At 42.3% G+C, this 14,580-nt stretch overlaps 1 protein-coding gene across 4 annotated transcripts in view; it reads left to right on the plus strand.

Annotated features, from left to right (window-relative positions):
* The window catches only part of XPNPEP1 (X-prolyl aminopeptidase 1), a 32,039-nt gene extending 23,079 nt beyond the window's left edge, over positions 1 to 8,960 (plus strand). For all 4 annotated transcript variants that reach the window (XM_062579687.1, XM_062579684.1, XM_062579685.1 and 1 more), the window contains 8 exons: positions 382 to 459; positions 1,290 to 1,361; positions 3,379 to 3,439; positions 4,285 to 4,354; positions 5,492 to 5,665; positions 6,537 to 6,613; positions 7,315 to 7,413; positions 8,412 to 8,960. In XM_062579687.1, the coding sequence (XP_062435671.1) occupies positions 382 to 459; positions 1,290 to 1,361; positions 3,379 to 3,439; positions 4,285 to 4,354; positions 5,492 to 5,665; positions 6,537 to 6,613; positions 7,315 to 7,413; positions 8,412 to 8,537 (757 nt within the window). In that variant the 3' untranslated portion in view covers positions 8,538 to 8,960. The remainder of the gene's footprint in view (positions 1 to 381; positions 460 to 1,289; positions 1,362 to 3,378; positions 3,440 to 4,284; positions 4,355 to 5,491; positions 5,666 to 6,536; positions 6,614 to 7,314; positions 7,414 to 8,411) is intronic.
* Positions 8,961 to 14,580: the final 5,620 nt, after the last annotated feature.

Genomic DNA, 14,580 nt, shown 5'->3' on the forward strand with positions numbered 1-14,580 from the left:
ATCATTTGTATTGAGGTATTCCGTGTGTATCTTAATAGGTCCTCTAAAAATGCATATGAGTAAATAAATAATAAGGAAGTTGTTCAGGACATCTCTTCTCTGTGTTGCCTGGGTGGTGAGCTTCCTACTGGGAAAGAGTGCATAGACAGCAGATTTTCATGTGGTTGGGAAGATAGTTTGGATCTACACTGTTCTACCAAAGTGTTGCTTGCCCAAATGGCTTTCAGGGCTAACAGGAGGCTGAGGTGAAGTAAAATAGAGAATGAAGATAAAGCTGCAATACTTGCCAGGACTCCTCTCTTGCTTGATGTATGCTGGGGTGCCCCAGGTGGCTGATAAGCTCCTCATTTATGCTGTAGTGATCACAATCTCTTCTTTCAGCCAACAGAAAGACTTTGTTGAATTGAGTTTTGCTACCATTTCAAGCACAGGTCCAAATGGAGCCATCATTCACTACAAGTAAGAGAAACACAGCTTCTCCTTTTGTCCTGCAGCAAGCATACATGGAATGAACTCTGTAGCTTCTCTGAGGAGTCATAGCAGAGTACTCCAGAGACATAATTGCTGTCAATTGCCATCTTGCTTTGTCCCTCAAGAGCTTCCACACTTACTAGATTAAAAAAAAAAAAACAGCCCACAAACTTTCTCTGCCAGCTGGAATGTATTTATTATGATGCTGTTTTTGTGCTCTATTCTTTTTGGCCACTGAGGGACCATCTGTCCCAAGTGATGACCAACTCAATCGTAACCAAGAGTAAAGGTAACGTTTATATTGGAACAGAGACTTAATCCTTGGCCTGACGCTATCTAAAAGCGTTTATGTCTGTTAAGAGGATTTTGTTTGTTCCCTTCATTGCATCTACCACATGCTGACTGGCAGAGCTTGAGATGGGCTTGACTTGGTCTCTCTGTTGTGTGGGACAATTGCTAGTTCAGTGAATCAAGAAGGATCCCTGTCTGCTCAGGGGCATAAAGAAGGGCTATTTTGGTGGAAGAAGGCTAGCAAGGCTGAGGGTAAAGTGCAAACTACACTGAAGTAAGTCCAGGAGCAGGTGTTGAGGATTTTCCTGGAAGCAATAAAACTATTCTCTGCACCTAAGTTTTATTTGCTGTAGACAGATAGGCTCTTCACTATGATCCCTGGCTCAGCATGTGTGGGATTTCCCTCACTGCTACAAGAAATCAAAGCTGACATATCTAAGCTTGCACTTAGTGTGGTTTTTGAACCACAGACTTGGACTGAAGGCCTTGAAACTATGGAACAAATAACTCTGTGTTTAATTGAACAGGCCAGTTCCTGAGACCAACAGAACTCTGTCTGTGAATGAGATCTACCTCCTAGACTCGGGAGCACAGTACAAGTGAGTGGGATAAATGGTACTGAAAACACTGCATTTTCTGCTCCTAGCGACTCCCCTGCAGGGTCAGTTCATAGTTGCTTTGGCAAGCATAGCAACGTGTCAAGGCTGACCAAGCAGTTCTATGAGTGCCATTTCACAGAGAGCCTGTCTATTGTACCTCCTCTGAAAGGCGTTTGTAGGATTTTGAGTATAGCTGTTGGAAGAAATCTGCATGGGGCTATTTAAGCATTGGGGAGATCTAGATGGGTGGTTTGACTTCAGTTGTGAGACCTCTGAAATAAAGGTGGCACCTTAGTGCTTTGTTACAAAATGAGTTGGTGGTTCTCATAGACACATGGAACTGAACAGGCCCTTACTACTGAAGATGGCAGAGTATGCAGAGGTGGATTTCTGCCTGACAGATTGTGCAGTGAAAGCACTGGATGACTGATTCGTGGCAGCAGATTTTGAGCTAGATTCAGGGTAGCAGATGAGCCTTCTTTGGGTTAGGGAACAGGATCTAAAAGTGCAGCTCTTCTTTGAGTCCCAGCACCAATGTTGCCGGTAGCCATGCTCTGGCTAATGGCATGTGTCTCTGTCTGTTCCAGCTCTGTTCAGTGGTGTATTGCTTAGAGCTGCAGGCCTGGCTGCCCTGGTTTAGCTTTGGACTGTCTATGCAGCAACCTGTGCAGCTGAATAAGATACCTACCCTGCCAGGGTGCCAATTTTTGACTGATTTTTAGGAGGGTGGAGGGTAGGTGCAGGGAACAGCCCTATCTTGTGATAGTCTCTCTTTCTAGAGAGACTCAGAGGCAGGGTTTCTCATCCCAGTGGCCTCTTGAGTCTCAAATATGTTTTGAAGAAGGCAAAATATCAGTTTGCTCACTCAGCACTGTTTTGACAGCACCATTCAGTGGCCTCAATCTCTGTAGTTTGTTGTGGAGCTTCAGCTCCACTGAAAATGAAAGAAGTGATGTTTTAACCAGTGTAAGTAGATTAGGAGTGGTTTGTTCCGAAAGATAAGGGGTGATTCTGACTGCTTCTTTGAGACGAGCTTCTTTGAGATGAGCTTTGTCTCTAGAGCTATGCCTTTCTGTTACGTCAGTCAGGAAGAGCTTTGAAGAGGAACCGTGCAAACATCCTTTGATAACATTTTTACAATGAGATCTTTTATTCCCCCTCTGATGGCCTAATTAACAATTTCCTTAGTGTCACTATGAAAAACAGCCCCTGGAATAACATATAAGCTGGACATCAATGGCATTTACTACAGCATTGTGACAGGGATACTCAGCTTGTCACTGGCGAGAGGTTAAAGCGTGAGTTCTTTATGACTGTGGTGTGCATGTGCATGCTAGGGAAAAGCATAGGCACAGGAATGACTGTTTCAAAGGGAACTTACTATTTCAAGACCCTCTGTGTTTTTGATACCAGGCTCAAAATGATGTTTGTAAAGGAACTTAGAGCCATTCTCTGATGTCTCAGACTAACCCCTATCTGAATGATGGACAACTTCTAGGAATTTTAGTACAAGGCATCCTGAGGGTGACTAATCTCACCTGTACTTGCTTTCCAGAGCTGACAGCCATCATTTGTGCATATATGTGTATGTATACATACATATACACACACTCATATTTCAGGCTGCTAAAGAATCTCTTTTTTTAAAGCAAGTAGACTAAACTCGACCTTCTCTGTCCTCTTCTCTATGGGCTGTACCTATTGCTAATCCTCAAATTAGCTTCACTTTTACAGGTAGTCTAGATTCTAATTTGAGAAGAGCTGTGGGATTCTTATGGTTGAAAGTTAACATTTTGAATTAAATCATTATGGTTAAATCAGAGAGATCTGTGTTCAGGAATTTTTAAGATTAGGAACTGTTATCACTGTCTTGTATAGCACAGACCAGAGAACTTTACCCAATGCTTAGTTTGCTTGATTTGTTGCACTGTAACTGGCTTTTTCTGTGCTTTTTCACCTTGGTCTCTTCCCCTCCCACCATTGTTTTGCATCCTGCTTCTTTGTTTGCCTTTGGAAGAGATGGAACAACAGATGTGACCAGGACGATGCATTTTGGCATGCCATCAGCCTATGAAAAGGTAACTTGGCATCTCAGTGTGTTATGTGATCTGATCCTTTTTACTAGAGATACTTGAACAGTCACTGTGGTGCTTAAAAAATAATGATGTTCCTTACTGCTGTATAATCAAATTGATCTATTGAGTATCACGTATTTACTAATAAAACAGGTGACGGTATTCTCATAAAGACTATAAAGGAAACTGTCAGACTTCAGATTTTCAAAATATAAACTAAGTGAATTAGTCATACCTCGCTATCTTTAGATGCACACCTCTTAGCTGGAAAGTGACACATCTTCTCCAAGAAATAATAAAATGAGCAGGCTGAAGATGTGCGTTATTGGCTTTGGCAGTATAGGAGCTAAATTGACTTAATTTAGTGTAAAACTTGGTGTTTAGTGTAAGGTTGTGGTAATAGTTTGTGTCTAGCTTACTGTGCCAGTCTCAAACTGCTATAAGAATGTCCATGTTGGGAATTGAGCTATGTAATTTTATTTATGTAAAATCACTTCATTAATTAAAACTCATTTCATCATTGGTTCACTCAGTGATGAAAAATATGCCAGAGGGTATACTTGGGAAGTAAAGCTACAGCCACAAAGAAAATCAGTCATCTGGGTCAAGTGAATATCCTGTTGCTATGCTTGCAGTCTGAGTTTGTGACACACTCCATAATTAGCTGATAAAGATCCTTCTAGTAATTTAAACTCTGCTTTGCTTTGGCACTGCCAGTTCAGAGAACATGAGCAAATCTTACAAGAGTCTCTGCAGTTTGCTGCGAAAATGCAGCCTTGCTTTCCATTTCTAGGGAGGGCAATGTTTTATCTCTCCTTGTTTACCTGTGGCATGCATTGCTTTGACAGGAATGCTTCACATATGTCCTGAAGGGACATATAGCTGTGAGTGCAGCCATCTTCCCGAATGGAACCAAAGGTAGGTTGGTGGGATGGAGGTCTCTGGTGTTTTGACCACAGCAGTGACCTGTGAAGAACCATTAAGTGGTCTGAGAATAATGTTATGGTTGACATGTCTGAATGTGTTAGGCAGATGTAGCTCTCCATGTCTGTTTCTGTTGCTGCGTTTTGGATTCTAGATTACTAATTCCCTCTCTTTTAGCAGCAGCTGGTGCTGAAACTTCTGAGGGAGGAACTGAAGAGTTTTCAAAATGCTCCAGTTCTAGGATGGCAGCAGCTTTCATCATTGAAATGCACTCTAACACATCTGTGGCGCTTTTGAGCTTCAAGGTCTTTATGCTTTACTCATGGCCCTGTCAAAGGAAGAGGTTACTTTCCAGCTTCAAAAGGACTGGCGATTTCTCTTCTAATTAATACGCAATCTTTTTTTTATCTACAAGCAGCATGGGAATATGACACACACAGGAGCTGTTTTGATTTTGTGCAGGAGAAACTGTGATATGCATTTACCCACAGTGAATTTGTTGCAGAGCTGTCTTTTCCCCTGTTTGGGGGAGGGTTGCTTCCAACTGGCATTCTGGGGTAGGTGAGGATAAAGCAGCTGAGTAGTGATACGAGAAACCTCAACAGAAATTGCAGAGTGTCTGAAATTGCAGATATGGGCCCAGTGTTCACATGCAAATGTTATAAATTCTCTGCATTCAGGTGGGAACAGCCTGAAATGATTGTGCATCCCAACATGAAGTCTCACTGGTTAGTTCACCAAATGCAATTGCCAAGACTTGCACTTGGAGTTTACTTAGTACAGTTACCTTTAAGAAAAGTGCTGAATTTTCTCTGGGCATCTAGTCCCTAGGTCCTTTCCTGAAAATCCCAGTGGAGTATGCAGCAATGCAATGTTTGTGATGCAGGCCACATTCTGAAGAGCTGTGTAACTAGAGAGAGAGAGGGATTCTCTGGTTAAGAAGGGGCTTGAATGTCAGACTTGTTAAGTATGGTAGCATCTCTCCTGCAACTTGTAACAAACTAATAACTTTATATATTTTTTTTTCATATTCTCTAGGATTGAGCCCTCAGTGTGATTATCAGAAGCTCTGAGGGAGCCTGGCTTGATCAAGTTCTCTGTCCACATCTGTTTCTTCCCCTTGACCTGCAGGTCATCTTCTAGACTCCTTTGCCCGCTCTGCCCTGTGGGACTGTGGCTTGGATTACCTGCATGGGACGGGACACGGAGTTGGCTCTTTCCTAAATGTACATGAGGGTCCTTGTGGCATTAGCTACAAAACCTTTGCAGACGAGCCCCTAGAGGCTGGCATGATTGTCTCCGATGGTAATTGTGACTCTCTGGCTATTGGGGAGGGGAGTGTGCTCTAAAGATGTGGAGAGAATAAATCTGACAGTGGTGGAACAGGAGGGTGGGATCACAAGCCCTGATCCTACTCCTCAATTTGTCACTTTAATTGTCATTTAATCTCTCTTGAAAAAGACCTTCTGATATTAGGTCTTTTACCTCCCGTAAATCATCTTTGCAGTCAGGTGCTGCAGGCCTACTCTCTGCTTTGTACAGTGCAAACTGTAGCAGAGCTGTGCTGATGAACATCTTGCCTCTGCCATGCAGCCTTCCATTCTGCAGTGCAAGACCTGGCTACAGTTAAGATGGACACTAAGCTTTCAGGAGCAAATCTGTCTTTGCTGTGGGCTATTTGAGGCAGCTGTTAAATATCTACATGCCTTATTTCTCCAGCAGTACATTAACTACCTATTGGGGCTTGCTGAGAAACTTAGATTCCTTCAGGGCTGCAAAGTCCTTCCAATGAGAAAAGCTAAAGCCAGGAAAGCAGCCCCTAAAATAACTGTATTGGGAGACCTTCTTGTCATAAATAGATTAATTTCTCCTGAGATTTTTTGGTACTGTGAACACATGCACTGTCTTCTCCCTTGACTTAGAAGAGGCTCTGTGAGCTTGAGGGCTGTCTGTCTGGTTTCTCCTCTCTTGTTGAGGACTTTTGCTGTCACCTTGCTCAGGGCTTTTGTGCAGATTAAGTAGAATCAGAAAACTGTTTGCCTTTCTGGATGCCTGATGTAAAAATTGTTTAGCAACCTCAGTGGCCTAAAATCGTGTAGAGGAAGTTTGCCTATAAGGAATAAATATTTACATAGTGCATCTGTGTGGCTTAGCTGATTATTATCTGTTTCTGCAGAGCCTGGGTATTATGAAGATGGATCCTTTGGGATCCGAATAGAAAACGTTGTCCTTGTGATCCCTGCTGAAACCAAGGTGAATGAACTGCTCAAGTTGTGCTTTTCTCCATGCATCAGTGCTTGTAAAACTTAAAAGTATGGAAACTTGAGATGGGACCGTACTGCAGACATTTAAATGCTACTTATGAATGTTGCTCTCCAAAACGCTGCCATGGTGACGATTGATTCTCTGTCTCCCATGTTAACAGAGACATTGAAGATGGTTCTACTTCTGCAGTTTCCATAGGTTGAAATCTGTATGTGAGAGTTGTTTTAAAAAGTTTTCTCTTGGGATATCAAAGACCAGAATAATCTTTAATGCAGCATTGGAACATTGCTGTAGAGTATCTTCTCAAATGGGGTTTTAATTCTCTGAATGAGAACCTGTAGTGACAGTAGAACCAACACCAAAGTCAGATTTTGACGTGCTAAATGCAAGTCTGGCTGGGTTATGCTTTTAGAAAATGTAAAACTGAAAATGACCATGTAGTCATCAAGCCCAATCTCTTCAAGTTGTGACATGGGAAGTGGCCTTTTAAAAATGACTAATGAAGGAAATAGCTATGGTTTATATTGCCTGAAATATCCAGAAAAAAAAAATATAATTTGTTACCTTCTGATCTGAATGTTGCAAGGGTTGTTCTTTAATGACCTGTGATATGAAGAACTGAGGAATAAATATGATCTGGCAAGGGTGGTTTCTAAGAACTAATGACCCCTTTTGTCTTTTTGCTGCAGTATAATTTCAAAAACAGAGGGAGCCTGACTTTTGAACCCTTAACTCTGGTTCCAATACAGACAAAAATGATTGATGTAAACTTGTTGACACAAAAAGAGGTAAGAGAAATGTAGGTTTACATTCCCTTCTTTAAATAAAACAGAATGAGCTGTTTGTAGCGCATGACAACAACTGTACTTTGTTCCAGTTTGTAAATTCAGAGAGCAACCCTGAGTACTCTGACTTGATTCTAAATTTGGTCCAATTTTGGATGGGAGGATGGACTGGATGACCTCCAGAGGTCCCTCCCAATCTGAATTATTCTGTAATAAGTCTGTGGGGATCACTCCGATGTCGTTGCTTTGGAAGTGCCTTTGATATCATATTTAATGTTCTTTCTTCTCCTCTCTTCCTACCTCTGCCTTTATTCCTGTCAATCTATCATACTGTCTCCCCAGAAACTTAAACTAGTGACTGTCCCATGTTGCTGTCACTGCCTATTTGTGACCAATCACGTTCAGTCATGCATGTCCTGCAGGACATACAGACTGAGCAGACGTCAGTGGCACATTTTGATCCTGTTTTTTTAGCACGCTCCTCACTTTGCCTCAACCCGTCTTCCTTCTCTGAATGATGATCCTATTTACATTTCCTTTTTTTTGAAGAGTACTGTGAGGTGTACTAAGATCTACCTTAAGCTTAGCTGTTTGGATCAGTAGGGCAACTTGTGCCTCAGGACTGCATTGTTCAGAGTTGCAAATCTGCAAAGTTGTTTACTAGACCATTGCAAGGTAGTTTCTGCGGCTTGCTGGAGGCAGTAATTTGCAAAGCCTTAATACACTTCAGTCTCACTGAACCTTAACTCCTCTGAAAACCCAAGGCTAATTATTTCAGTTCCCATTCCATCAAACTTACAAGTTACTTCTGTTGATCAGAAATCTGTCTCTTTGGGGCAGGAGTTTATCCCAGGAGCCAAAGAGCCCAGTTGCAGAGAGGTTAATGGCATATAAATGTCTTTGGCTGTTCACGAGAGCCAAAGATTTTGCTGTGTCTGTAATTTATAAGAGTACCAACTCTTCTCATTTATACTGAATATCACGCCCTTCTCTTCCTCTAGTGTAACTGGGTGAATGACTACCATCAGAAATGCAGGGAAGTAATTGGAGCAGAACTGGAGAGGCAAGGCCGACAAGAAGCTCTTCAGTGGCTGATTCGGGAGACGGAGCCCCTCAAAGTTCAGTAGCATCGTGGTTGTCTCCAGTGGAACATCAGGGCCACGAGGTGTCCTAATGATTTCAGTGCCACTGGGAGAGTGTTCTTTGATAAGCTTTTGGAAATCAGGAGAGAGATTTCATTTAGTGTCTCCCCCATCCCTGTGTGGAAGTAAGGAGGGTTCTGAATGCTGGGTTGCTTTTTTTGGGGGGAGGGGGAGTAGGGGTGGGAAAGAGGGGAGGGAAATAGAAAGCAAACAAAATAAAGAAGCATGTTGCCTTTGAAACGGGTGTCTTATTGAAATAATGGCTCTAAGATACAATACTGGAATATTTTATATTGTCTGATTTTTTCCACTGTGAAAACTCAGTATTTTTACATACCTGGGTTCCAGTTGCTAATATGCTACCCACGCAGCAGGACTGATCACTGAATAAAAGTTTCCAACCCCTTATTTGCTCCATCTGCCTTCTTTTGCAGTCAGTCATGTGTTGGGTTAGCCAGCCTGAAGAAAAACATGGGAAATGCAGAGCACCAGACAATTCCATCTTTATGTATGTATCCATCCAGCAAGAAATATGTATAGAACTGCCCTGTGCTTGGGGTTGGACAGGTCTTTGGAAAGGTCTCATGGGAGCAGTCAGTTCTGCCTAGGCTTTGTGACAGATCGTGGAAGGGCTGCAATGGTTCTCAGCAGAGGCTTGTGCATGCAGAGCATCCAGGCTAGTACTTCTGTCTTGTAACTCACTGAATACCTGCATAGCTCTTGGCAGTGCAAGGGTAAGTGGACAGTATAACAGAATTATAGTTTTTCTTGAACGTAGGACAATTATGAAGTTCGGTGAATACACTGTACAAAAGATCTGTGGTACAGCTTTGGTTCAAAAGGAGTCTGCCCTTCGTCACCAGGTACCACACTGGACTGCTAGACAGTGCCATGAAGACATCTAGTGGTTAAGCAAACTATTACAAACTAAACATGTAGGTAGTCTTCCACCTTTTCACCCAGGAAGGAGAATTCTTTGCTCCAGTCTTGTGGTCTGCCTTTTTTTTTTCTGAAAAGTCACTGTGTGCAAGCAAATCAGAGCATTGCCTGCAATGCTAAATGTAAGAATATATTCACTAAAAGAAGTGCCCATTGTTACATTTATACTGGAAGCATTTTGATTAAACTATACCTTAGCTTTAAATCAAAAAGGAGTAATCAGGTCAGTCGTGCAGCTGCCTGATCTTTTAAAGAAATGCCATGTACAAATGGAAATTTCCATTTTTTTTCCTAAGAAATTCTAAGAGTGAAATACTAATCTGTGTTAAATGACATGAAGTTAATATTTCCCTTGAGTTTTAGAAAGTAGAGAAAGTATCATAGAGCAGAACAGGCATGATTTGGGAAGAGAAACTTTCCAGGGAATTGAGTTGTCCAGGCTTCTACTTATATTATCCAAAGAAGTGAAAAAACAGAAGTGCAATGGGCACTTTAAAAGTTCATTTGACATTTTTAAAATATCCAAGGGGTTTCCTGCCACCACTTGCAAGTATTATGTTTTATCTTGAGTGCTTCTACGTGAAATTAGGGTCACACACCAACCAATCCGTTGTCTTGCATTGGTATGTGCCATCTGCTAAAAAGGACCAGGGAAAAGCACTTCTTCCGAAGATGCGTGTTGCCTCTCTAGATACTGCCTGTGCTACAGGGATCAGAGAACGTGTGGGGGATTTCTGAACAGGTTGTACAGTGACAAAATAGGGATTTTTCAACAAAAACAACTCACGCAGTGAGGCTGAGCGGTTAGCGAGTTACCTGAGCGCCTGAAGCCACAGAGTTTCGTCAGGCTGTGTAAGCTAGCAGTTGTGTAGATTTCTAAGGCAAAAAAGCAGCTACTGTGCAGGAGGACTGCGGAAGTTTAAGCAGGTAACTCTGCCGATCAGTGCAGGCCCATGGGGGCTGTAGTGCCAACAAGCAGGTGTCCAGATCCTAATGGTTTAGCTCTACTGGTTAGAGCGTGGTGCTAATAGTGCCAAGGTCACGGGTCCAGTCCCTGTATGGGCCACTCGTTTGAGGGATGCACTGGATGATCTCCAGAGGTCCCTTCCAGCCTTTACCAATTCTATGATTCTGCTTTCGATCTATGATTCTAAAGGCTGCAGGTGTTCCCAAGGATGGCCTCCTGGATGTCCTGGCAAAGTCCCAGCCTGGGTAGGTTGCTTCTCACACAAGAACAAATGCTTCATGTTTCTAATGGAAATTAAAGCTGCCTTTTTTTTTTCTTCCAGGTTTTTTGATTTATTCTTTTAGTGGCTGCTCTCTCTTGATGGTCTCTCCCTCCCCCTCTCCTGAAAGAAGGAAAAAAATACGGAGGAGAGAAGCAAGAAAAAAAATGAATGGTAGGCAAATTTCTGTCAGATTTGGGTTTTATTTTAAATTAAAGGTTCTATCCTCAGAACTGACCATAGAATAAGTGATTCATGTGAAAGATGTCATTTTACTTGATTTTTTTTCTTTTTGATTTTCTTTTTTTCTTATGAAAGCTTTTTTTTTTTTTTTGGTGCAGGGAGGAAGAGGCCTTTTCAATAGGAAAATGCTTAGTGGTTTATCTGAAATCCATTCAGTTTTACAGGTTTCTAACCCAGTGAGTGTCTAACACTTTCAGTTGATGCTGCAAGGCATATTTCTGGTCTTTATACAGCCAAGAGGTGGTAGCTGGAATATGGCTGTCTGCTTATATCACTTCATTCAGCCCAGGGATTTCGGGGCATAATCGTACTTCACCACCACCACATGGCTCAATTTCTACCCATTGGGCCAGAATCTCAGCAGATAACAAACTGTACCCAAGGTCAATGCAGATGCTCTGATTTATGTTGCCAGAGCAATTCACTTGCTCTGCCTCCTGCTCAGCTCTATTTGGTAGCATTTGTCCTAGAACTCTCCAGCTCTGCAATTACTGTGTTTGGGGGCTATAAAGTTCTTTGTTTCTCTTGGAATAAAAATGTTACAGCAGGAGACAGACCCTATTTTTCAGTGAGGGAAATCCACATCGACTTCACTATTCAATCACGAATCATGACGTGTGTATTGATAATGTGCCTGTTGGTGTACAAGGCTTTTGAGACAAATAGACTATTTCTCCTTGAGTAGAAGGATTCATATTCATTTATCACAAGCAACAAGTGCTCACTCTCTCCATAGCTTGGGTGATTGGTTGGCTTCTCTGTAGTCACCCTTCCCTTCCTTAATCTGTGGATATTACCTTAAGTGTGCTTGGCAGCAGTAAAATCCAGCAGTTGTTTGTTAACTTAAATGGCTCATAATTCACCTATAATGGAAACTCCACTATTTGTTCAAATGACTATTAAACCCATCACTTCCCGCAACAGCTATTGGAGAAAGTTTTGATTCAACCCATCAGGTCTTAGAAAAGAAAAAGAAAACTCTTGAGAACACCATTGTTTAGGACCTCATCAAACTCATCAAAATCAGTGGGATATTTAAGCTGCTGATAGCAAATCATAGTTGCCCAGTAAAAATCAGAGACCACGGTGTTTTGTAGAGCATGGACACTTATTCCTGTGGTTTCCTGAGGGGATAGTGGTAGTTTGAATCAGGCAGTTGGAGCTGCCAAATATTAAAGCTCTCCTAGGAACCAGCTTAGAGGAAAAGACACTTTTCCTTTACAACTTATTCTCTCTCTGTTATGTAGGGCCTCTGGAGGACTGTCATCTGGGCAGTGCATGGCTGAGGACAGTGTGGAGCAAGCCTGCATCTTGGAGATGCTGATGAGGAGGCTACTCATCCATTCAGGCTCCTGCCTAAAACATCAGTGTGTTTGTACTTAGTGCCTGGAGAGAGACTGTCTTTGCTGCCAGCAACTTTTAGCACTTTGGCGGGGTGGGGAGGGGAGGTGATAGCACTTCTGGTGCTATGGATTTTGCCATTTATTCATGCTTCCCAGTAGAAATTCACCTAATTGAGAGTCTGTTCCCCGCTCCTTTTTCCTGCCTAATGGGAAGTAATCTGCCTTGAGCTGTTCCGTTCAAACTGGGGCAGTAGGACTCCTTCCTGTGGGGCAGCAGAAGGAGAGAGATCATTTTCTTAAGTCTACTTTTTAGGAGAAAATGCAGACTTGGGCACTTGGCTGTGGTGTCTGGAGATCAGGAGTTAAGTTGCCTCATGTCACTGCCCTCAGCTTGTTTTACATGATTAGGACAAAACTCCCTATGGCTTTGGCTGTAATAAGGAAAAAAAAAATGAAATAAGAGCCTCTGGAGGGTAGAAATATGAACTGGGTTAGTGCTTAATTAAGTTGCCTATTAACAGTTGTGTAGCAGCCTGGAAGAATTTTAATATACCAATTAAAGTAAGGAGCTATCTTCTCAGCTTTCCACCTGGGGACACTGTCAAGAATGGGAAGCTTCTCAGATCAAGTGCTATTTATTTTACTCTTTCTAGCTTGTTAAAAATGGCTCTATATTTGGGATGTGGCAGATGCCCACAGACATATTTATTTCCATACTACAGTGGAGGTATGGTTGTCTGACAAAGCTTAGCGTCAAAAAGAAATGGGAATGTAATGCCATTCTGACCCTGTAAAAGGCCTCCTATTTCCTATAGTTTCTCTGTGTTGCTCCCTGAGAAGGAAGGGGTTTGTTGGTTGAGGCTGCAGCTCCGTGCTGAAAAGGTGTAGGAAGTAGAGATATGGTGGTTTGACACACAGGACTGCCAGTAGGTGTGAGGTCACAGCATGTGGGTTTGGAAGTGATGCCCTAGTGGTAGGGTTTGGGGATGTGGGTTGGAAGGAGATTATATATTGAATAAGCCTGCTAGAGGCTTAGCTAATGGACAAGTTGGTCAGTGCCATCATCTCTCTTCTGTCGGCTGCTCAGGGGAGGACTGCCGTTAGAGGAAGCTTGATATCATCCAATTTCAACCCCTGGTAAAGTTCTTCCAGCTTGAATTGTCCCTCTGGGGAAATGGAGGCAGACCAAACCATGCTGGTTTCTCTAAATGCAAAGCAGATCTGTTGAATGTAAAATGCTCAAACATCTGCAGAACATTCGGCAGAAGGGTTTCATGTCTGAGTTCAGTTCACTGAAATACTGCACGCACGGCTGGGGCTGAACCAGCTCCTGTCAGTACTGGGCTGGGCTCTCAGTGCCCCTCTGACCCTGCAGCTCTCTCGGGGCTCATTTTGGACTAACGCTTCCTCGTCTCCAGACAGATAGTCATCACTCAAAAGCTCAAAGCAGTGCTCAAGAGTAATGTCAGCTGCAAATGGCAAGATTCTTTGCATCCCACAGCTGACTAAGCCAAACACAGTCTGCAGTCCAAATGTGTTTTGTCCAGCTTGCTTAATGCTTTCTCGGCAGAGATGATGCAATCAGTAAAAGGAGTAATTTCTTTATTCAAGAGAGTGCCTCAGAGAAACCCCCAGTTAATCCCCACCCAGTAGAGGTACTTTAATTTAAATAAGTAAAATAGAAAACTATTTTATTTTATTTTGTTTTAGCAAGAGACTCCCCGTTAACATTGGGAACACTGTCTCAATAAGATTTTTTTCAGGTTGTTATTGAGATAACCTGGAAATTGGTTGGATGTTCACATCAGACCATTTGAGACAGCAAGGTGTAAAACACAGAACAAAATACAATTGAAAGGTTTAGAAACTGGACAGGGGAAAATGGTAATGACAGCAGTCTAAATTCATCTAACAACCTAGCAACTGGTTTGAGATGGGACCCTCTATCTCCTGATTCCAACCCAGTGCCTAATCATGAGGCAAATGTGTTACTAGTGAGTGTAACTCTGGAAGTTATCCTGACTGCAAATAGACAAGAAACACACAGGGGCCAGCAGAGAGCAGCCTAAATCATAAGAGAGAAAAACTTTTTTTTTTTTTTTTTTTTTTTTTTTTTTTTTTTTTTAATAATAAGAAGAAATTGCTTTTGTTTTAATGGCCTGGGGGCTAGTGAAGGCTGAAAGGAAGTTCTAGTTTCTCAGCCACGAGGCTGCCTGTTCCTTTTGTGGCTGTGGTGGGATGTTTGGTCCTTGGCGCCACCTGCCTCAGTGCCGCTTA

The sequence above is a fragment of the Rhea pennata genome, chromosome 7 (genome assembly GCF_028389875.1).
Source record: "Rhea pennata isolate bPtePen1 chromosome 7, bPtePen1.pri, whole genome shotgun sequence".
Taxonomy (NCBI): Eukaryota; Metazoa; Chordata; class Aves; order Rheiformes; family Rheidae; genus Rhea; species Rhea pennata.